Raw genomic sequence first — 25,457 nt, forward strand, 5'->3', positions numbered from 1 at the left:
TTAACTGCGAACCAATCATTGTGAGATCCCTTTTTTATAATCTACGTTGTTGATTTTTGGACCCCAAGGTGCAATGCAATATATATTTCCGCTTCAGCTCCACAATAGGCTAACTTCGACGACGCCATTGGCCAAGACTGCAAAAACATTAGCGCGAGGTCACAGCAAGCAAAATTTCCACACTATTAGCATGATTAATTAATATCGCGCGGAAACAGAAACTTTCGCAATATAGTTAAATAACTTTTGAATTTGCTTTGAGCGGTGTCCGTGTCAGGGGATGGTCCAGCACTAGAGCACAAATTTGCATTACAAAACAAAGTGGTTATTTTTAGCAATTTCCTTGTGTCATGCTAATTAACGCACTAGTGCTGCATCCGCTCTGAATTTATTCAGTTTCACTACCAGTTGATATTATAGAGTTGATAAAGTAAGAATTTAGATCAACTGTTGTATGAGCATGCCATATATGCTTCACCAGCTGTCACTGACAGCTGTTATTACTTATTTAACAGTGACCTTAGCAAGGGCGGCGGAACAGGGGGGGCTAGGGGGGCTTTAGCCCCCCAGAAGTAAAAGTGGGGGGGCTTAGCCCCCCCAAAAATTTCATGAAGAATGCCAGAATGAAGCATGAGAGATGCTTTTTCAAATGTAGAAGATATCACTACACGCGCTGCGCCGTTTTCAGTTTGTGTTTGCCAATGAAAAACTACGATAAAAGCGGCAAGTAAGACTCTGAAATGGCCATTTCCGAAGATCTAGAGCACTGAAATTCGAAAAAAAATTCCGCCCCCCCAAAATGTATTATGTTCCGCCGCCCCTGGACCTTAGGATTTAACAACGCCATTGCAACAGCAACAGCTAGTAAACAATAAAATTCTAAAACCAAGACAAATGATATGAATATTTAGCGAAGTTCAAGAGAATTTATACGCTGCGTCACGCAGCGCTGCAACGATCTGTGTGCAACGCGAAACCAAACATTTTAACGTCCTTCCGAAAAACCAACACAGAACAAAATATGCCGGCCAGAATTTTTCACTTGTTTGGCGGGAAACATTGCATTTATTTAAAGTCATGTGACTACGAATCAACTAGTCACATTTCAAATAGACAGGACCTATATAACAATATATTTTGTACCCTAGCTGTATGCACCGCACGGAATTTAAATCCCCAGCGATGACAATGAATAGATCATTTATCAGTTTGGTCGGTCAGTATTTGTAAATAAACAATCTCAACAACCGAACAATGAGTTTTTATTGTCGTGCATGATAACTGGAATGCTAACTGTCGACCTTGTAAAATAAATTGTAAATAAAATTTTACTCGTTAAATACTTTGAATTCAGCTCGTTGGTTTACGCACCCGACTTTGTTTACCGACGATTGGGCCGCTGGAATATGATTACAAGCTTTCTCGCATTCCAGGGGCCAAACGTCTTTTGTGTTGTAGAAAAAGAGGATATTCATGAATATTAAGTGGTTGCGTTTTTTTGATACACCCTGTACATAAAATTATACGCAACGTCCCCGCTGCGCCCTCGGGAATTACACAAACCTCTCTCGCCTTCGGGGCATTTAATCACTAATTCCCTTATGTCATGATATTACTTATAATAAACACCAAATACACTGGAAATAATTAATTTTCAACGAGTATGTCTTCAAGAGTCAATCATTCTTTGGTGTACTGACAAAATCCAAAATTGCCTAGAACAGAATTTTTACAAAAAATGCCGTGCTGCGAAACGCACTAAGGCGTGTTTTCAGTGAAAAGGTTAATGAGCAAAGGGAAAGGTGTGCAAAAGGACGTGTTTTCGCTAACACACAAAGGTGTGTTGCACGACAAGGTGTGTTTTCTAAAAGCGCGTAGAAAAGTGTGCACAAATTACACACCATGGCGTGCAATTGAGCATACCTTAGTGTGCAGTGAAACACACCTTGGTGTGTAATTCCACCCACCTTTTTTGTGTGAATTTATCGGAACGGCACGGCTAAAATGGGTATTCGTGCCCATTTCATCTGTGTTCGGCTTTTGTATTGTTAGCTTGAACACTATACAACTGGGTATAGGTATATTTAATGCAGTGTAAACGCGGTTTTGTGATTATAATCAAACAATTATGGGCGTACCCCAATGTAATGTGCACAACCGATGCGCAGAAATCACTCTAATCTTTCTTTAAAGTGCTACTGAGTCGAATTTTTTAACCTAGTTTTTTTAGCTTTACTTTAGCTTTTAACTTTTTATCGACTTGTTTGCCGCAATCAGAAATGAATCTTTTCAATCAAAACAGACTTTATAGATATCTGAAGTTGCAAATTTTTGGCAATACCTGTGTGAACGTTTCGGCCGCCACCTTAATTTTTTTGTTGTCGTGTCACGTCGAAGATGAACACGATTTTATTAGCTCACTAGAATATAGTACGAAACTTACTAATGCTGGATTTAGCGCCGCGTTTCGTGGTTATAACTTCGTTAATGCCCAAATTCTCAAGGCGCTGAGAAGTTTCTCCTTACCTGTTCTAACCAGATAAAAATTGTGCAAATATAACAATATTAGCGCATTTTGTTGAAACTGATATTGAAACTGAATGAGACCTCAAAATCGTGCATCTCATCAGCGTCAGCATAATTTTTATATATATATATATATATATATATAATATCATATAATATATATATATAATATATATATATATTATATATAATATAATATATATATATATTATATATATATTAATTATAATATAATATATAATATATATACAGCCGCTGTCATTAATGTTGTCCAAATCAAGTATATCAATATACATGTCATGTGACTTATTGGTATGCACCAACTCGAGTGTGCTTGCTATGTAAATGTATGAAACACCCGCATAGCAGATATATTTACATTAGCAAGCACACTCGAGTGGGTGCATACCAATAAGAGACTCTCAACATATACAAAGTCTTAAAGAAGAGCGCAAAACTTAAATAAATATATAAAGCTAGCCACATGTTAATAATTTAGATATTTTGAAGAAGACTCGAAGTACCGAGTCGAAAGCTCAATAAAAAACAATTTTAAATCCGGAGAACATTCATTGACAAACCAATCTGCCTTGATTACAAATCTTTAATTCAAATACAAATCTACATGTATATGTATAACTTTAGTTCAATCAAGCAGCTTGCATTTTTATATGAAACTAAATCTAATTTAATGAATCAAAAGTATATATTATGATAATAATTATAATATTTGCAGACTGTAAAGAACTGTTATTCTAACTTCCACTCGAAGCCGGCCAAATTTTCTTCACTCACATTATCTTCTATTTGCTCATCTTGGATAAGGTATTTTTCAGGTCCTTCATCCTTTTCTAACAGTTCTCGGCTTCTTCTCTGGTTGGATCGAGTCGAACGAACAATTATTCGGATGTTTTCTTTTTTTAATAAGCTTTCGATGAATGCATTTCTGAGACGTCGTGAATTCATATACTGACCTCCTACTCGAGCTACAGGAACGAGAACTGTGGCGTAGGTGGTTGATTGACCAGGTTGGCGAGGTATATTTCTTTGTAGTTGGAGATTGTAGTAATTTTGACCCCCCCACCAATGAGTTCCTTGCAAATCGATACGAAAGTTAGAATTGCTAACAATCTCCGAGCGTGGTCGCGGTGGTATTCGCGAAGTTTCCATTTGAGCGATGGCCTCATAGGCACTGCGCGTTAGAGCATCGCTCAGTTGATCAGTAGCAATTTGCCCACGTCCCATAAGGTATACGACATCAATACTATTTCCTGTATCTCTCATGCATAGTTCTTCAATCTGCCGCTTTTTTCTAGTATTTTCGCAAGAATTCCATTGAATTACTCCACAGTAATCCCAACTGCCATCATTTGTATAGCACCATGTATATGAATAACCATGAAAAGCGCACTTGCTATTACCTTTGCATGCCTTCCCATAAATAGTTGTGTCAGAATTCGGAGAACAATAATCATAATTAATATTTGTATGACAGTAATAATATCCTTTGCTTGGATAATACGAACAGTCGTCAACACAGTCATAGCCATATCTGGTTTTGAAGCGCTGGAGTCTGTTTTGAACAAGCCCGCAATAGTTCCACCCTCCGTTGAGAAGATAACACCACTTATATTTTTCCCCACGTTCAGCGCACGCATTCTTACATTTCTTTCCTTCGATATCCTCGTTTGCTGATCGCGAACAATATTCCCAACTATCATATGCTCCTTTTGTGTAGCACCAATAACTATTTCTATATTTACTTTTACAGGGACTAGTGCAAAGCTTGTTATAGCGAGTAATATACTTGGTGTTGGAAACGGTTCCTTGAACAGCTTCCAAAAACCCAATTAGAATAATCCACCAACATATAAAATCTTTTCTCAAAAGGGTCATCATCCTGAAAAAATTTTTATGAGAATATATACACCATTTGCTGAAACATCTCCCCTATTTAGCTAAATTTAAAAATTTCAATATTCACTACTATACAGCTGGGAAGTTTGAAGGTTTGGTTTCAAAATATAGAAACTGTGAAAAATATCGGCGTGCGGAGCCGCCAAATGTTGTAGAAATTACTAACTTCTTATTAACCGAACGCGAGGTCTTTACCGAGAAATATCGGACCGAGGACTTTTTGTACAGACCGAGCTGGTACGCATTTGATAAAAAAAAACACAATATTGAGTAATTTAGTTTACCTAAACTGTCTGCAGACATTTTATTAATTTCAAAATCATTCAAATTTTTTCTTGGGCATTTATTTGGGCCTTTTTCATTCAGAGTTTCTCTGTTTTTCATCTCGTAACGGATCGCCGCTAACGGCGGTCCATTACGGGAAAGTGCCGGTCCATTACCGGAAAGTAATGGAACGCGGAAAATTCTTCTCAGCATATCACTGAGCTTCATTTCACCGGAATTGACGCTTGCCATAATTATAATAATATTATATAATACTAATTTATACACATCATGCTAAAATCGCACGACTATATTTTTCGTACGTTTTTTTTTCATCATTTCACAGACAAATTTCCTGATTTATCTAATTTTGGGATGGTTTTTAAACTTTCTGTACAAGAACTGATGACTGTTCCTAGTTCAGCAATTAGTTTAATAGAGAAGCAGGCAATGCTGAGAAGCAGGCCTAGTTTGGAGGCCAAGCTCGACGAATGTCGTCTAAAATCGCCCATAACTCTGCCTACAGCTTTCGCCTACTAGACCTCATAATTCATAAATTATAAATACATGTATATATGTGATTTCAATACGACATGAATACGAGTTAAAAAGTAACGGACTATAAGACAGTCTCCATAAAGCACACCTCGGCCAACTATTATTAATGGTACGGTATAGAATATTCACTGTGATCATCGTTATATTGAAGTCAGTGTACAAGTTCTACCTCCTCCACAGGCGTTTCATAATACTGCGAGCGGGCGGGAAATTAGGGAGCGATCGGCGAGGGCAACATTACAAATGCGGGTAATGCGAAGAGAAACCAAACAACGGGGAAAGGCCTGCTGAATAATATATTTGTTTTCGGGACAAAATATCCATTTTGCGGACATCCTTAAAAATCTTTCTGAATTTGCCAATCGTAAAAAATGTATTTTCGAGTGTTCCGTCTTAGCTGGGTATATTTTGAAAGTTAATTTTAAATATGATCCGATGTAGCCCGTATACCGATGGCCGACAAACAAGAAGGAATGATTTCAAAACGCGAAGGTTTTTCAATACTGTTGTCAGAGACGTGCCGGGCGGGAAGCGTATTCGAAGTATAAATATTAAAGCCCAACATAGTGCTTTCAGTAAAGCACCAAACTTAAGCCTTCTCTTAATGTTCAAGGCAACTCTATCCCTCTCAATTTATTTTAGCCCTGACTTCGTATTGTCATCGTGTCGTGACGTCTCTGTCCCTTGTCCTTTCATGTACCGTTTGTCCTTACGTTGTCCTTGTTATCACTTTTTGTAAATTGATACTTGTAAATATATTACTAGTCTACATATTCAAATTATCATGTAATTTATCATTTAGTCTGAAGATGTCTTAAGTTAAGACGAAACGTCTATACGAAATATATTCTTATCATTCCCATATGGTTTAATTGTCTCTTATTGCTTTACTGAAAGCACTATGTTGGGCTTCAATATTTATACTTCAAGCCATTCAAATGAAAGTGATGTAGATATTATCAATTTATTATTTATCGTTTCGTAAAATGGAACTGTGTACGTTTAATATGTATTACATAATTAAATTCAAGGGAAATTATATTCAAATTATATAGTAACATGAATATATATAGCAATGAATAAATCTGAAAGCATAATGTGATAATCAAAACAGAGAAAAGCACAATAACTACGCTTATTAACTATGCTAAACAAGCTTTAACTGACTTTCCTAAAATTGTTAAGTTTTTGTAGTCAGTTTTTGGATTAGCTACTGCCATCCTGAAATCATTAATCAGCAGGCGTTTCTGTTCGCAATACCCGCATTTCTAATGCTGCTCGTGCCGCTCTCTCCTAATTTTCTCGCCCGCTCGCAGTATATTAGAGAGCTTTAGATTTGACTACAGCTCCCACTACCGCTACGAGATTCGTCTCATTGACGTGATATTCGTGATACTTCGTACTGACGCTATAGACTCGTAGCCGTCGCTTATCTGACTACGGCATTTTAAGAAAACTTCGTAGTCCTGATTATTTGATTTAAAAAGCAATCACATTTTCTCGTTTTTTCCAAAAAAACTGATAATTTGAGAGAACTGTTTTTCATGACCGTGGCCTTTGATAATGTGTATTTTTCGAAATATTGGGCGTAAAATTTCCGAAATATTTGACAGGATAAACATGCATTTATTATTGTGTTTGCAGAGGTTTATCATGCCAACACGAGGTGGCGTAAACATACAACGTTTGTTTCGCGCCACAGTGACGAATCTCGTAGCCGTAGCGGGAGCCGTAGTCAAATCTAAAGCTCTCTAATGAAACGCCTGTGGAGGAGGTGGTATAAGCTCTTGATAATTTCGCTAATGTGATTAGGGGGGGGGCTTCAAGGTCAAAATTGATAACAGAATCAGATAACTTTGGAATCCAGCCGGGAATACAGAACAGTTAATTTGCATTTAATGCATTGCGTCCCCCCATAATGCTGTCCTCGATGAGACTTTCGCACTTGAATTTCATTCCCGATAACGAAGGGAGGCTTTTTACTCCAAAGTTGGACAAATGCTTTTAGATTTTGGATAGGTACTATTGTACTATCAATTATTTCTCGATGGTGTGAAAAAATACAGGTGGGGATCAAGAAGTGGTATTTATCGTGCATAAAGACGGCGAGACATGGCAATGGCGACATAATTGATGGAAATTTAATCAACAATGACAGGGTTATAAAATCAAATTGAAGCGGTGTTTCCATTTAATAGGGAAATATAGGGATACCTATAGTTTCATTTTTCACTCATGGAACTTTAGAAAATGTAATTGCTTGTAGCGCAAGCATTGAAACAATTTCGTTGTACCTTTGGCAGAATAATATTTTGGGCTAACTTTTTCGAAATAGCTTTGTAACCAAGCATTATTCAATATGGGGCGAATCGTCTTATGTTTACGTTTGCCAGTGGCGTAGCCAGCCCGACAATTTAGTCATGCTATGCTAATATTTTGGTGATCATTGACTGTGAAAACAATGAATTTCTAAAGAAATGAATAATGATAATAACATAAAATTTGCATAGCAACATGAGTAAATCGTCAGGCTGGCTACGCCACTGACGTTTGCAAAACTCGCTTTACGCTTCGGCTGTTTTCGGATTATGATTATCCTTCTCGACTAATGATATGTTTCCCGCCTGCTGATCGCTTTCTCGACAATCGATTTGTTTTTCGACACTTTATTTTTTTAATTCGTGTGTCAATTTATTTGTCTCAACCGTCGATATATTACCCTGGTCCATCGACTTACGGAACTAGACTATTGATTTATATTTCTCGAATAGTGAATTGAAACTCGATACACTTTTGTCAGCTTTGGCTTGCCATAACTAGAAACGTGTCAAAATTCGTCTAGCAGCGCCATCGCGCAACTGTAGCGCGACGACAATCCGCATTTAACGGTCTACCTGAATCAGTGCAGTAATATTCTGCGTGCGTTTGTCGTTTTATTGAAGTATTTTGTCTTTATAAAAGCTAAAGTATGTTCAAAATTAAAGTTGACACCATGTTGTTGCATGCAAATCCTTATATACTCCTTGAGCGCCTATTTTTGTTTATATGACTATTGTGTCGGCACAATATAGCTATAGCCCTTCTTGACGCGTTTGATGTGTTCAGTTGTCGCCGAATACAATCGTAATCTTCAATTTCATTAATTTTTCAGAGCCAAAGCGACTTGTTGACATTTCTTGAAGATCTCAAAGTCGAGTTCAGTTTGGCCGGCAACGCGCGTAGACACATCCGGTTTATTTTTTTATGGGTAAAAATGACTTGTTCAGGACAAATACGACTAAATGGAGACCTAATACATTCAAATACATACTAGGTTATAGATATATAGCTACACACATACCTAATACATTCATGTCTATATAAAGCACACGTTTTGTTAGGCTAGTCGCATCGGTAAAGCGCAATGCGGGAGTCGTTATAACAGTACATCAAAACGTGGGCTATTGAATGAATTTTTGACAGATATGTCGAAGTCAATCCTAATCTTCAATTTCATTTTCAGAGCAAACTTCATGCTTTGACTAATACTGACGTGAGTTGTGGCGTACACCTTTCCTTAATTCTTACACGAGCACGAATATGATTAGTTTTACGTTTAACTATAACATTTCATGTGAGACAAAATTGTTGCAAAGTCCACCATTGCAGTGTTGTTGTAAAGTTATCTTGATGAGTGGGCGGTTGATTATTTCAATATAAATATATTTTGGTTAATTTGGCAAAAGTATGGTAAAAGTAATTGCGCATATACGACAAACCTAAAAAACGAACCTATTTTCTATATTAGCTATCTTATTGCCCACATTGCGCGAAAGATAATTCCCCTAAAAATCAGGTATATTTAAGGCAATGGAAGTGCACACGAGCTTCGCAACGCAATGAAAATCGATGCTAGCTGGGCGGCCTATTTTAGTCGCGGAGCTTTATACGACTATTCGCGACTTATTTAAGGCCGCAGCTTATTTTCGCTCGTGAACGCCATTGTTTTGAATTGACTTCAGTAAGTGCCATAAGGGAGTTCCATATACACAGAGGACCATATTATAACTGGCTATATTAGTGAATGGAATGAGAGAAAGGCATTATTCAATTTAGTATTGGCTTATCAAGCCAAATGTATACGCGTGCAATTGAAATTGAAGTCTGATATTTCGTAGGTGTCTTCTTCTATTCTTATGACAGTAATAAGTATACTTTATACCCACCTAAAATTTTAACCTTTTTCTGTGTTTGAATTCGGCTTCTCTTTACTCGTCGGCTTTTCAAGTTAACTGCGAACAAATCATTGTGAGATCCTTTTTTATAATCTACGTTGTTGATTTTGGGACCCCAAGGTGCAATGCAATATATATTTCCGCTTCAGCTCCACAATAGGCTAACTTCGACGACGCCATTGGCCAAGACTGCAAAAACATTAGCGCGAGGGCACAGCAAGCAAAATTTCCACACTATTAGCATGACTAATTAATATCGCGCGGAAACAGAAACTTTCGCAATATAGTTAAATAACTTTTGAATTTGCTTTGAGCGGTGTCAGTGTCAGGGGATGGTCCAGCACTAAAGCACAAATTTGCATTACAAAACAAAGTTATTATTTGAACAAGGTTAAACAAGGTTATTTTTAGCAATTTCCTTGTGTCATGCTAATTAACGCACTAGTGCTGCATCCGCTCTGAATTTATTCAGTTTCACTACCAGTTGATATTATAGAGTTGATAAAGTAAGAATTTAGATCAACTGTTGTATGAGCATGCCATATATGCTTCACCAGCTGTCACTGACAGCTATTATTACTTAATATTTAACAGCGACCTTAGGATTTAACAACGCCTTTGCAACAGCAACAGCTAGTAAACAATAAAATTCTAAAACCAGGACAAATGATATGAATATTTAGCGAAGTTCAAGAGAAATTATACGCTGCGTCTGCGACGTTCTGTGTGCAACGCGAAACCAAACATTTTGAATATGCGGGCAACAATTTTTCACTTGTTGGCGGGAAACATTGCATTTATTTAAAGTTATGTGACTACGAATGAACTACTCACATTTCAAATAGACAGGACCTATATAACAATATATTTTGTACCCTAGCTGTATGCACCGCGCGGAATTTAAATCCCCAGCGATGACAATGAATCGGACTAAATAGAAATTTTAACGTTTTTCTGCCTTATCATAGGTTATTTATCTATTTCAAAAACGAATTAGTTCTTTTGATGTTTGAATTCCGCTTGTATATTCGTTTTATTCGCGTTTGAATTAACATACTGTCATGATTGAACTTCCTTATTTTCCGCCTCTTCAATTCCTTGTCGGCGAGATTAATAATGAAAAAAATAAATAGATTATTTATCAGTTTGGTTGGTCAGTATAGGAAAATATTTCCTTCGGGCATAAAAACGTCCCTATTGTAAATAACATTAAAATTATACTACTCGCTCTCGATTTCTATGATATGACTAAAATCTCAAATCCTAAATAATTCCTTTCGTGATGTAATGTGTATACCACCTGTCGCCGCCATGTCTGGTTTCCTTTTAGACATGAATGTCATTTGAATAATTAGCGCAAGGATCAAGTTGTTTAGAGATGATAACCAGACATTAATACAGAATATCGAATACGCGAAGTTCGTTTGTATGCGAACCAGCGTAGTAACGTGTGCTTGCATGCTGTAAAAACTCATTTAAGTATCCACACCATTTATACACGTGAAAATCTGCATTTCAATTTCAGCAATGCATTGCGCGGTAATATAATATTTAAAATATAAGCTTAGATATTTACCTAATGCGCACAATATGCTCCGTGCAGCAACAACAGTAGCCTCTAGCCACGGTCAAGCTTGTCGCGGAATGTCGCCTATACACAGTACTGTCAGTAGCAACGAAGGGCATCATCACCTTAAGAATATTTTAAAATTTGATAATAATCTATTTTGTCGATTGCATGCACCATCGAATGCATGCACCATATTTTCCTCGAAAAGCTAAAGCTGCAATGTCGCTATTTCTGCCGCCATATTTTTTCATATAAGTTACATATTTTGTGTATAACAAGTCGCTACACTTGTGATATTAAATTAGCTAACAAAATTCTTGGTGGTCACTATATTCATCAGGAAATTTTATTATTCCCCCCCCGACCATCTACATAGCTAATTGTGTAAAAATGCCTAAGCTACCTGCATGAGCCTAACAATAGTGACCCAAAGAAGTAGAACGCATAAATTAGTGGGATGATTTTCAAAATCTTTATTTGAAACGACCGCGGCAATCCGCAATCCCGATGGTCCGAATTCAGTTCCGCCCTGCGAAACAACTCAACCCCGGCAGCAAGAAGAGATTGCACAGTATTTTCACTAAAGCATATAGCAATAGGAGACGGCCCATATAGAAACCGGGTTTTTACATCAGAGAGTGCAAATAATTTTTTCTGCAAAGCATATAGCAATGTTGCCACCCATATAGAAACGACGATGCCAAATGCATGCACAGGGGAGTTTATACTCACCATTTTAAGAAACAACCGATCCTCAACATCTTCGAGACATCTATACTTGTGACACAATTTGTGCCTCCTACTTACAGTAAAATTAACTAATCAAGATTAAGACATGCATGAAAGCATTAATCCATTTTGTCTGGCGAAATCTTTTTATATCATATAATTATATATATTTGAGTAGGTATTCGAGGTAGCATCAACCCAGATGTTTTTGAAAAATGTCAGTAAAGTTTGTAAACAATTGTTGTTTCAATGTGAGTAATGCATCCTATAAACTGTAAACACCAAGCTAACAACTTTCTAACCTCAGCCCGGTCAATTTGAAGTTTCATGTCATGTTTTTTCGGAATGATTGGATGATCGTGGCCCAAGTTGATTCCACCGGCCATGATAAGCAATCTAAAGGGTTATATTGCAGTGCGCATTTATATCCGAATACATTTTACTCGCGTTAACATATACATAAAATGCAATTGAGAACGTTTGTTATATACAATTGCATGATCATCTATATGAAATCTTAGTTTGAATGCGTGTTATATTTCGATAAATGCATGGATCAATAGAGAGCTACAGTTTAGCCAAGCAAATACACTCAAGGGAAAGAAACTTTAGTTTAAATCGAGCCAACCGTTATACGAATTCTGTTGATGATTTCATTGATAAACCTGATTTCAATGCTTTGAGGGAAATAATTACAAGCGTGCCTAATAAAGTGGCCCAGTCATGACTTTCCTTATATCATAGCTAATGTTTCATTTAGTGTTCATACCTTTATATATGCACGTGTTAAAACGCCGCCCTTGACTTCTCCATAGATGCTAATATCCAGCAAATATTTGGGACAGTCTTCGCGAAATTATTGGTAAAGATCTTTACCCGCGCGCTCATGCACGCATAAACAGTTGATAGGCGCCATTTCAAATTTGCTCATTTTGCCGCTCTAGCTGGCAGGCTTCAAGGTGCAATGATCATGCATAATTGCAATTTATATCCGGAATGTAATTCCTAATCAAGGAGCCCAAATCAAAATTAGTGGAAATTTTTTCTGTTGCCCAACAGCTGATATGTTGTCCAAGCAAGATAAATTTTATTCTAATGTAAATTTTGATGAATTATTAATAGCGAAATATATGTAGCAAAATATCTGAAAGGTCAAATGTTTTTAAACGTTAGCTTGGCAACTTGCCCTTTGGGCTTGTGCTAGTTGTGCGCAAGGACTGCACGCACTTGGTTAAAACATCGCGCAAAACTCAACCTCACAAAACACGGAATTTCATTGTAATAAACAATGTCAAGCAATGAACATCATTGACATAGGTTCATTACTTTCATACAGTCTCTATCATTTATACGATTTGAGCCTTTTCCGCGTTCCACGTTTCCGATTCGAGGAGTATCAAAATATACATGGGGAGTGAATTGTGCTGAAATGTGTATATATCAATATATATGAAGTATTTTTTTGTGAATTAAGAGTCTAAATAAATATTTACAATGCATGAGTTATATTTATGCCATAAGTTATATTTATGCAATTGCCACCTTTCAACATGCCAGCGACGATCGAGCCAGATGGCTTAGATCTGGTGAGACAAAGATACCTTTTTAAGGAAATAAGACAATTTTGTAAACGGGGCACTGAAGATCTTGTTGCTTCGGCTCCAGTTTTAGACTAGATGCACGCGTACATATTTAAATTGCTTCGATATTCATGCAGTGGCATAACGAACTGAGGATGGGGTCTTGAGGTATACTTGTACTGCGGGGTCCCTTAATTCGCTGTTTGTCATGGATCGCGTTTTGCTCATACTATGATGTTTCGCTATACACATGGTTTACAAGTACGATATTGATATGTAACACGCAAAATCCCTCAATCCATTTAAAAATCTGATCTTATCTGTTTACATACATTTAGAGACTTTTATGTCTCTAAATGCCGACAATTATGCAACTTAATTAGCACCTTGCCAAGGCATATATATGGCTCGTAATGCTGTAATATATGGCTTGCGACGTTGTTTGTGCGCGCGGTGAACTTTAGCTTTATGGAAGCTACAGAAGTATATTAAAGCACAAATTCTAACCATTCAGTGCATTACCGAAACTCAAAAAACGATAAATTTTTGAAAGAAAGCTTATGACGTGAAATTTTTCGGTAATGAAATAAGAGCATACATATTAATAACCTTCATGTCTGCATGACGCTAAGCATAAACCAGAACATGAAGCGCACAAAAAAGCATTCGATTAGGCTAAAATGATATAACCCTACTATTTCCTTCACAAGCCTTCTAGTAAGGAACTGAATACGTTTCTGGGAGTATTTCTGTGTAACACATTCTTGGCTTCTTCTCTAAAGTTGTAACATTGCAAATGTTTAATTGAATGTTGAACCAAATCCAATGCGATTGAACGAAATTCCGGCCAACGTTTCAACGAACGGTAAATGAAACGGTTGAACGCTTTTGGACCAATTTTCGAACGATTTTCCCTAAGCGTTCGAACGGGCAATTTCGAAAGATGAACGATCTCGAAAACCGTTTCAACGAACGCTTGAAGCGTTTGAACGGCAAACGAACGGATAACGAACGATATTTTCGAACGAACGAAATAGCGTTAACGTATGTTTTCCCGTGGAAGGTCACATATTTTGTACCCTAGCTGTATGCACCGGGAGGAATTTAAATCCCCAGCGATGACAATGAATCGGACTAAATAGAATTTTTTAACGTTTTTCTGCCTTATCATAGACTATTTATCTATTTCAAAAACGAATTAGTTCTTTTGATGTTTGAATTCCGCTTGTATATTCGTTTTATTCGCGTTTGAAATGAACATATTGTCATGATTGAAATTCCTTATTTTCCGCCTCTTCAATTCCTTGTCGGCGAGATTATAAATGAAAAAAATAAATAGATTATTTATCAGTTTGGTCGGTCAGAATAGGAAAATATTTCCTTCGGTCATAAAAACGTCTCTATTGTAAATAACATTAAAATTATACTACTCGCTCTCGATTTCTATCATATGACTAAAATCTCAAATCCTAAATAATTCCTTTTGTGATGTAATGTGTATACCACCTGTCGCCGTCATGTCTGGTTTCCATTCAGACATGAATGTCATTTGAACATATCAAGGAATTTCAAGGTGGCTGATGATGTGATTGATTATTTCAAAGTGTGTGCGGTCAACATGCAATTAGCAAAGACTTGCTCACGACAAATACATATAGGACTATATATGGAAACCCACCTTAACCAATGATAATAAACAATTTGCAAATCGTGCGCGTCGGAACAAGAATCTGAATCTCATGATTTCATTTCTGTTGTTATGAAATGTATATTAAATAACACTTTATTAATACAATGTCTTTTAATTGGTTGTTTTTGATCACGTAACATTAAAAAACAAATTCCCATTTTAATGACCGCGCAACGGAAAACACAGTTTTTTCCATTGTACGGTTGCTTTCACTAAATCCAATAACTAACGATATTAATCGTACCTTTCTCGCACGTATTTGATCATGAATCAGAATAATATGGCCAATGGTATTGCATTTCAAGGATAAACACATATGAGACAAATGGCGGGTGCTTCAAAAACAGAATCGCCTTTTCTTTTGGCGACAGACGAGGATTTTCCCATGCTTATCGACGAAGCCGACTCTATGAGCCGATTCTGCTAAAAAATTATTCACTAGCATGTTCTAATTGTGTTTATAATTATTATGCATCAATTGCAATATGTTTACTTAATAAAGAAATAATTCATTAAGTTGATTTTTTTTTTTGGTGTCATATAGAACAAATAATGAATGTTTTCATTCGTGGAATGGTAAGAATATTTTGATCAGGTGAAATATGGTATGTTCCATTGATTAAAATATTCTTACCATTGCACTCATAAACATTCATTATTAGTATATCAGCTGTCGCTGTAATGCCTGGTTTCCATTTAGTCGTGAGTGTCTTGAACATATCAAGGTGGCTGATGCATGCATGTGATTGATTATTTCAAAGTGTGTGCGGTCAACATGCAATTAGCGGTTTGAATACAAGAATACGCTGTTAGGACACAAACACCACAACTTGTTGACATTTCCTTAGGATCTCAAAGTCGAGTTAAGTTTGGCCGCCAATGTGAATAAACAAGCCTGTAATTCTTTTGTGATGTTTTGTGTACCAGCCGTCGCCGTAATGCCGGGCCTCTTCATTTAGTCGTGAGTGTCGTGAATATGTCAAAATTGCTGATGTGGTAAAATAGTCTAATGTGTGTGCAGTCACCAATGATACACAGCACCGATATAACAATATATTTTGTACCCTAGCTGTATGCACCGCGCGGAATTTAAATCCCCAGCGATGACAATGAATCGGACTAAATAGAATTTTTTGACGTTTTTCTGCCTTATCATAGGCTATTTATCTATTTCAAAAATGAATTAGTACTTTTGATGTTTGAATTCCGCTTGTATATTCGTTTTATTCGCGTTTGAAATGAACATATTGTCATGATTGAACTTCCTTATTTTCCGCCTCTTCAATTCCCTGTCGGCGAGATTAATAATGAAAAAAACAAATAGATTATTTATCAGTTTGGTCGGTCAGTATATGAAAATATTTCCTTCGGTCATAAAAACGTCCCTATTGTAAATAACATTAAAATTATACTACTCGCTCTCGATTTCTATGATATGACTAAAATCTCAAATCATAAATAATTCCTTTCGTGATGTAATGTGTATACCACCTGTCGCCGTCATGCCTTGGTTTCCATTTAGACATGAATGTCATTTGAACATATCAAGGACTTTCAAGGTGGCTGATGCATGTGATTGATTATTTCAAAGTGTGTGCGGTCAACATGCAATTAGGAAAGACTTGCTCACGACAAATACATATAGGACTATATATCATACCAGAACTGATGACTGTTCCTAGTTCAGCACTTAGTGTAATAGAGAAGCAGGCAATGCTGAGAAGCAGGCCTAATTTGGGGGCCAAGATCGAATTATGTCGTCTAATATCGCCTATAACTCGCTCTGCCTACAGCTTTCGCCTACTAGACCTCATAATTCATAAATTATAAATACATGTATATATGTGATTTCACTGCGACATGAACCAAAGTTAAAAAGTAACGGACTAAGACAGTCTCCATGAAGCACACCTCGGTGTATGTAGAATATTCAGCTGTTATAATCGCTATATTGAAGTCAGTGTACAAGTTCTACCTCCTCCACAGGCGTTTCATAATACTGCGAGCGGGCGGTAAAATTAGGGATCGATCGGCGCAGGCAGCATTAGAAATGCGGGTGATGCGAAGAGAAACCAAACAACGGGGAAAGGCCTGCTGAATAATATATTTGTTTCGGGACAAAATGTCCATTTCGTGGACATCCTTAAAAATCTTTCTGAATTTTGCCCATCGTAAAAATTGTATTTTCGAGTGTTCCGTCTTAGCTGGGTATATTTTGAAAGTTTTGTTGAAATATGATCCATTTGAAGCGAAATATGAAACCTTGAATTCTGGTGTAGCCCTCTTGATAATTGCGCTAATGTGATTAGGAATGATGTGATTAGTGATGATAATTTAGGACAGTTTGGATAAGATTATGATGCACTTTACCAAATGCGTTTTTAAGGTCAAGAAGGGTTATGACTACCGAACGCTGTTTTATTAGGCCGAATTCTCTGGCATGAAAAGTCGCTTAGAAAATGATTCTCGTTGCCCCCCTTCGCGCACTACTTGAAAACACGACAGAAAATTAGGATAAATTATAGAAAGTTTAAATTCACTTGTTTTCACCTTCACAAACCTGCAGTTTTCGAGCATTTCATCTTCGAAAAATCAGTGAATTTGCATCTTTTGCAATACATCGACGCCATTTTGATTCAAGAAATGTTTATGGTACTTGGTGTAATATACGACATATATAGCAGATGCAGCAGTTTTATACCGGTATTTAAATGAAGTTTCCGACATTTTTGCTGTGCAAGCAGGTTTCAACAAGGAAGCTTTTAGTGGTGTTTTACGTGGTTTTTCGCAAATTTCCATAGTTCTTCAAAACTAAATTTGTCAAAGAAAACTTAGACAACAATTAATCGGAAAAACATCCGACAATTTTGCTTACACGCATCAAAATCCTCCACAGCGTTTTGATTCTAGTCAAGTTATAAAATAATTACTACACAATTCCTTTTCAGCATAACCTTTGTTTTATATTAGCTAACTACTTTTATAATACACACGTTTTCTCAACAAAACTATTTACAACATCTCAGTTTTTTGACAAAGTTAATTACCAACGCCTTTATCTTATTATCATTAATCCACTAAAACGAATTTGTTGAGCGAAGACCCAGACATTCTTTACGAAGTTGAAACAGAACAAATTTCAAACATTTTCCTTATGAAAACGTGAGAGGACTTGTGAAAACTGCCAAGTTGGCCAAAGTCTAAACTTGCTGAAGTAATGGAAAATGAATCTGGAAATCCAGAAGTCAATGTTTGTGCATTTAACAACAATGCACTGATTGTAGATGCTATGGCAGTTATTCAGTCGAAGAAAGGAAAATGGAAAACATTTGGCGATGATGTTCTTTTAAAAGCCTCATCACGCTAACACGAAAGTATAATTCCAAACGATTAGATTGTTGCAGACAGGTATCCTTAGTTGAGCATAAAGAATGCAGACAGACAGCGAAGAGCTGAAAAGTGAAAAAGGAGTCCATAAAGTTCACATCTTCGGAAAAGACCAGAATGTTCTAAAACAGTGGAAAAAGTTTTTAAGTTGCGGTGAAATCAAAAACCCAGATACAGATGTTCTTATATACCTGCGATTGCCATGCAACAAAGGCAGATGCAGCAAGAAATTTTCTTTTTAACTGACACGGGAGATAGACGTCGTTGCGTATTTGTAGCAATTATCTCGAATTTCTTGATCGTGGATGTTGCTCTTTGTTTACCAGGCTTTCATGCTTTTGCCGGTAATGGCATTAGCAATCAAGCAGCACCATGGTATCAGTGTTTAAGTGCAGAAATTGATCTTCCATCACTGGTTGCCAATGGCTGGACGCTTGACGATAAAGAGTTGGAGATAACTTGGATAACACGCCCACCCGCTCCGCGATCTTTATTTATTTGAGTGTGTTGAGTGCAAGTGCAAGACTGGATGCTCGATCATGCGTTGTTCCTGCAAAAAGCTGACTTAAAGTGCACCGACCTATGTTCGTGTGGTGATTGCAGTTATAGCCTGGCTCAATCTGATGACGATAATGAACTTAAAGGATCAGGATCTAATCTGGCTTTCGGAGATGACGTCGATGATGAGTTGTGGTATTAGCTGTCCGATTAAAAGGGTCGAGTTCAACATTTTATTTGTGTTTTAAAATTATAAGGCGCTCGTAATTCTCCAACAATTTTATTTGGTTGAAATTGATTTAAGATATGCAGTATGTTGTTTCTGTATAACATAGTTTTAACTATAGCAAGTTAGTTTATTATAAAGGAGAGTAGCATCTGTGTATAGGGTAGTAAGGCTGTACGATAATGATAATGCGTTCTTTTCTTATTTGCAAAATTCCAGACTTTGTTGTCTGCCAATTATGTTTTTCTTTTCGGGTCAAAGAAAGAAAGATCAACACAATGGAAGAATTACCGAAATTCAATTCTAAGAAGAAAAAAGAAGTGTTGGCTTTTAACCTGCAAAAGCGTTGCTGCAAACATGGGAGGGATGGGAGATAGCTACAACATGGGAGATGTTGTAAATAGTTTTGTTAAGAAAACGTGTGTATTATAAAAGTAGTTAATATTAAACAAAGGGTATGCTGGAAAAGAATTGTGTTGTAATTGTTTTATATAAATTGACTAGAAACAAAACGCTCGTGGATGATTTTGATGCGTGTAAATAAAGTGGTTCTTATTTATTTGTACATTCCAAGAGCAGAATAATATAAAAAAACGGCAAATACTCGGATGTTTTTCCTATTAATTGTTGTTTAAGTCTGACTAATTTAGTTTTGAAAAACTATGGAAATTTGCGAAAAACCTCTTAAAACTCCACTCAAAGCTTTCTTGTTGAAACCTGCTTGCACAGCAAAAATGTGGGAAACTTCATTTAAATTCCGGTATAAAACTGCTGAATCTGCTATATATGTCGTATATTACACCAAGTATCCTCAACATTTCCTAAATCAAAATGGCGTCGGTGTATTGCGAAACATGCAAATTCACTGATTTTTTGAAGATGAAATGCTCGAAAACTGCAGATTTGTTAAGGTGAAAACAAGTGAATTTAGACATTCTATAACTTATCATAATTTTCTATCCTGTTTTCAAGTAGTGCCCGAAGGGGGGCAACGAAACTGAACGATAATCGGCCGAGCAGTTTTTGGATTGGGGGGGCTAGCGAAGCCGAAAGAGTGAACCCTCGGAAGGGGGTCCATACTTATCTATCCATATTTTTCTTGTAATCACTTCAATGAAAACATTGTTCACCGACACGGATAGTGAACACATAATTATGATTACACAACTTACTATAAGGAGTTTTTATTCGTATTATTATGGCCATATAAAAATCGCTATAAAGGAATCACATGTATTTAGGAAATTATTGGGGGGGCGCCCCTCCCCCCCTCCGCGGTCCCTGATACGGCCTATATTCTCGCTTCTTTGATAATATTTGTCATTTAAACCGTGTGTTCCGAAGTGCCAGACTTGGTTGGGAGTGAGAGCTTTCTGAATTTTCTATTCGATAAAATTATTAGCTGTTAGATAGGCGAACATGGCGTTGCGAAGATATGAGGTGAACACTTTTAAAGAAATGGATTGAAGGGCAATAGGACGTAAGTTAGCGGGGTCGGTGTAAGAAGCGCCATGGAGAGTAATAAAGACAAAAGTTCGGTAGATAGATCAAAATTATATATCGTAAAAGTAGAATTGCATTGCAAGTTGCAAGAAAAATTGCACCAAGATTTTTTCAAAATGGCGGCGAGTTGTTTTGTCAAAGGACATGTCAAAGTGACCGGCTAAAAATCATGCAGTTATTTTACAAAAAGCAGGTAGTAGATTTATATAAAAATTCTTAAAATTCTTGAATAAGCCGATGCAGTAGCGTGCAAATTTGGGCGATATCTAGAAACGATTGTACAGTAATGTAAATAAACGCCATGTTTACATTTTGAACGCTATATTATAATACTGTTATATTATGAAAACTGTCTGCATAATCAACACAATATTAGTTCGCGCTATGGTTTTTAATAAAGACACAAGGGTTGTTTCCAGAAAAATGTAAAAGATTAGAAATTTGAACAATTTTTAAAATAGCGCGAACTGCCTTGTTATGACCAGAACGGATGCGCAGATGGCAGACCCGAAGGGACATAAGCTTTGACCGGTAGTGTTTCTTGCCGCACGGGCAGACGACCTCAAAAGTGTTCCGCTCGTTCCAACTTGCATTTCTTTGCAAATACTTGGCCGATTTGAATGAAAATTAACCAGTATTTTTAAAGATGAACTGCCCTTAGTTTAAAGATTCTTCTTTCATTTTCACAGCGATTTTCACAATATTCATGCATGATTATGAATTGTTCATACACACATTGCCAATCCAAAGTATACTTGCGCCGATGTTAAAACATAATTTATGCGCCCTTTTGAGATCGCATCAAGCCTCCAATCGCTTACACGTGGAATTAACCGACCAACATGACAATTAGCTGCTTACAGCGAAAGAGCAATTCATTTAATTGCAAAGGAAAGACCCAAAACAGCAAACTATATGAGCGGGAAAGGAGGTTGAAAGTAAATTAGAAAAAGGTAAGAAACATCAATTTAAAAAAGTATAAAACAAAACACAATCCGAATACCAAATTTCTTGGAAAATCTAATATATAGACTAAAGAAAGTGGCCAAACTGTGAGATCAATGAATGTAATTAACATTGAAGCAAGAAGTCAAAAAAACGTCGTGGATCGACATAATGGTAAAGGCTCGTACAAGAAGAAGATTAGATATAAACCAGGCCAATGTTTTGAGTATGAATGTTATGATAGCTTAGCGGCAGTCGACAGTGAAAGATATTCATGTGGAATGACAACTGTGCAGGTGGAAAAAAATGTAATTGTGACAAGAATGAAATAAAATGGCGTGAAGAGAGTGGATATCTGACGGACAAGAACACACTGCGTGTTATTGAACTGAAATTGGCGGGCTGTATACAGGTGGAGGGTGGAACTTAACTATTACTAGGGCTTTCAAAGCTTGGCTCAGCTTTTATATTTATATTTGCTATGATATTTGCCATATTTTCTTTAACGTAGGCTAGTAAGGTATAACGGCTAAAACATGCTTACATGATATTCATATATTCACGTTCTGAATTATTATATGTGAAACCTCATGCAGAGATTATACGTGACCTAGCTCATACGTCTCATCATGAGAATATACGTGATTTATACATCTCATACGTGAAAGCTCATTCAGAGATTAAAGGCCGGTTTACACTAGCAAAGTTTCTGTGCGTACAATGACGTCAGGATATGAGCAGTGTTTCAGCAGAACTTTGGACGTGTACACTGTCCAATATGGACGCCCGTAAACGGAAAGGGCTTCTTTGTTTTTTTTGTTTTTATCTGCAGGAATGAATGAAACTTCGGTAGACATTACTAGGATCGTTTCCTGCCTATATGACCTATCAGTTCGCGCGAATAAATTAGCTGAGTGGCTTTTATAAGCATTGCTACATATAAACACAAACAGCACCGTCAATATCATTGTCGCTCTTTATTTTTTGCGCTCGCGTGAGTATGGCTTTTTGAGAATTTTTCAATATGATTTATAAATAAAAAAAAAGATAATATTTCATTATTTTATTATGATATAATAATATATTTTCACTTTAAATCGATTCCGAAGCCCCATTTAATCTACGCTTAATTTTAGGTTTCGTACGGATGAAATTTGCCCCATTTTACTAAAACCGAAATTATTGAACATAGTGTAAACGGATAAAATTGGTACGTTTGAAATTTGACTATTTGGCAGTCTAAAATTTCATCCGATCACTTCCTACTTTTTATCATTCCACGCGAATAAATTCAATTTGTGGAAAACGGATTTTAGGCATAGCTATATATAAACACAGACAGTTCTTTTAATATCGTGGTCGTATTATTTTTACTATGAATTGAGGATTTGTCAATAAGATTTACAAAAAAATTAAGAAAACAGCGCGGTTTCTTTTAAAGCACACGTTTCACGACGCCAAGAGTACTTTAAAACAGGTGGAAAACTCTTACATAATGCACTATTGATTTAAATACGAGACGAAGAGCCATATGTTCAGTTTCGGAATGGCTGCCATACTAAGAATTTGTGGGTTAGTTTTCATCTCAAGAATACTCCAGCCGGGTGAATGCTCAATCGCCCATGCTTTATTTCGCAAAATTGATGGCAAATAATGAAAATAATAATAATAACAATAATAATAAAAAAATCTCAAAGATGAACCAAATCAATAAGGAAAAGCAGTCCTGTATATGATTAATATGAACTGTGTCCCATCCTAATTAAAGGTCTTTTCTTTGTAGGTTGACCTAAGAGAGCCTCGTCCCCGGCGCGTGTTTTTGTTTTATATTAATTACGTAATCTTTATCTCGCGGGAGATCGCGCGTGAAGTGACAGCGAGACGGGAAATGCGTCTGGCAGAAAATGTTTCAAAAGGTGAGATTTGTGTCGAAAAATGAGATTTGCAGATTTGGTGGCAACCTTTCACAATCTTGAGGAAGAACAATCAGGTCAAAGAAGAACAATCGGGTCTTGAGAACGTGACTATCGAAGGTAAGTTCTTATATTTTCTACCTGAATCTTTAATATTAATATCTTAACATTATAAAGTCGTATGAAATATGAATATTCATCGGCAATCTTTCCGACACAGAATTCATTTGGACACATCATCTTTTCTTCACTGAAAACAGTATGTAATAGTTTTTCATTCTCGAGATCGCACATAAGATATCTTCGGATACTTCCATAAATATTTACTTGTTCTAACGTCCGCATTCCGTCGCTGTCGCTTTGCGCGTTTCAATTTGCGAGACAAAAATTACGGAATTATATTAAAACAAAGTCACGCCCCGGGGACGAGAATAGACCTAAGCACCCAATTATTCTCCTGAAAAAACACCATATCGTCGCTTTAAGCTTACGAAACTTCCATGCGTTATCTGGACATTCAGGCATAAAGCACGTAAAACGGTTTGGGTTTCTTTTCACCTTCCTGGAAAGTCGCGCGGTTACTGTTAAAGTAGCTTATTCGTTGGATACAGCATCTTCATCAATACCTTGAGGTGGTTTTTTTCCTCTAGTCAGGAAACTATCAGCTATTTTAAGTTTAGGTAAAGGACTTAGGCCTGTTAAACCGCTGTTAGTGGCCGATTGTTAGTTGTAATTAGGCCAGGATTGTTTCGAGACGTTGCATGACTTGTACAATGGCCCTAAAGATTTATTATTTTACGTTCGTAGTTGAGTTCGATATTCGCGTGCATCGGCTTCTACCCGCTTGTATTTGGCCGTCGAGAGTAAAGTAATGCTTGGTAATATCAAATTTCGTTCGGCTATTTTGAATGGATTACTTGCATAATACATTAGGCCAACTTATGATCTAGGTTTCAAGAAGGAAATAAATCACCAGAGCTACAAAGAACCTACTAAAATTAGTATAATTGCCAAGTTTGGCTACAAAATCTCAAGTAGAACATAGAAAAATATATAAATATACTTAATATAGTCATGTGAAGTAGCAATTTTTGTATACTTTTGTATTACGGGCGGAAGTGTGTAATTAATTGATAGTTACACTCTTCCGGCCATAGCACAAAAGTATACAAAATTTGAGAATCTCGCTGGGCTATATCTTCGTTAAATTACAATAATTCGCAGTCAAACTTGGCAATTTTGCTATGTTTTTGTATGCAATTTTCGGAAATTCAAATTCCAAATCAAAAGCTGGTCGAATTTTTGGCGCATCACAAATTGTATCCGATAAAATGCGATAATATTAGAGATTCAAGTGGTGTTCCTTCACAAATAACGCTTTCCAAGAACTATTTCTAGTTATGGCTGAATCAATATATCAGAGTAATTTAAAGTTAGAGTAATTGAGATTAGAATTTAGATACATACCGACTCTACAGCACAAAGAAATAAATCAAGTATTCACACTGTACCAGCTTGGGCACGATACAAGAACGTCTTAACATATCGTGATTGTCGCGTGATGTCTCGGATTACAACTACACCACTTGTAGCACAACTCCTGACGTCTGACTTATATAAGAGGCTTCCTAGGGTTTTTCGCCGAGGGTACCGTTACTCGTATAACTTGCTTGTCTTCTCGCGCGAGACTGCGAATTTCGGTAATAGGGGCCTTAAAGGCCGACACAGACCGGACGGATATAAATTAAATTCTGGCAGTAAAATTTGGAAACTATGGACGCTAGAGCAGTCAAGTTAAATATCAATTTTAAACCAATTTGTTCATTACAGAAAAACCGTCTGTAAGTTTATGAGCAAAACCTTTCATTCACCAAATTAAACCCAAATAAGATATACATAAACCAACATCCCACCAATATATGTAGTTTGGTTAATAA

General features: G+C 36.6%; 1 protein-coding gene across 3 annotated transcripts; it reads right to left on the reverse strand.

Moving 5' to 3' along the window:
* Positions 1-3,119: 3,119 nt before the first annotated feature.
* LOC114541731 lies at positions 3,120-25,057 on the reverse strand. Of its 3 annotated transcripts, none has more exons than XM_028561535.1 (2): positions 24,988-25,057; positions 3,120-4,426 (listed from the first exon to the last, which is right to left on the reverse strand). In XM_028561535.1, the coding sequence occupies exon 2, from the start codon at positions 4,423-4,425 to the stop codon at positions 3,277-3,279; it is 1,149 nt and encodes a 382-aa protein (XP_028417336.1). In that variant the 5' UTR covers position 4,426; positions 24,988-25,057; the 3' UTR covers positions 3,120-3,276. The 3 variants fall into 3 exon arrangements, with proteins under 3 accessions (XP_028417336.1, XP_028417334.1, XP_028417335.1); XM_028561533.1 differs by lacking the exon at positions 24,988-25,057 and adding an exon at positions 15,293-15,335; XM_028561534.1 differs by lacking the exon at positions 24,988-25,057 and adding an exon at positions 9,471-9,696.
* Positions 25,058-25,457: the final 400 nt, after the last annotated feature.

Source organism: Dendronephthya gigantea, unplaced genomic scaffold, assembly GCF_004324835.1.
Source record: "Dendronephthya gigantea isolate DGI-Jeju-01 unplaced genomic scaffold, DenGig_1.0 000306F, whole genome shotgun sequence".
Classification (NCBI taxonomy): Eukaryota; Metazoa; Cnidaria; class Anthozoa; order Malacalcyonacea; family Nephtheidae; genus Dendronephthya; species Dendronephthya gigantea.

What these genes read in the sequence shown, in the direction of transcription:
- LOC114541731 (XM_028561533.1), bottom strand. Translation starts at nt 15,315, where the DNA reads ATGATCAAATACGTGCGAGAAAG. An exon ending in ATCAAATACGTGCGAGAAAG is followed by an intron (nt 4,427 to 15,292) that starts GTACGATTAATA and finishes AAATTTTTTCAG; the next exon opens with GATGATGACCCTTTTGAGAA.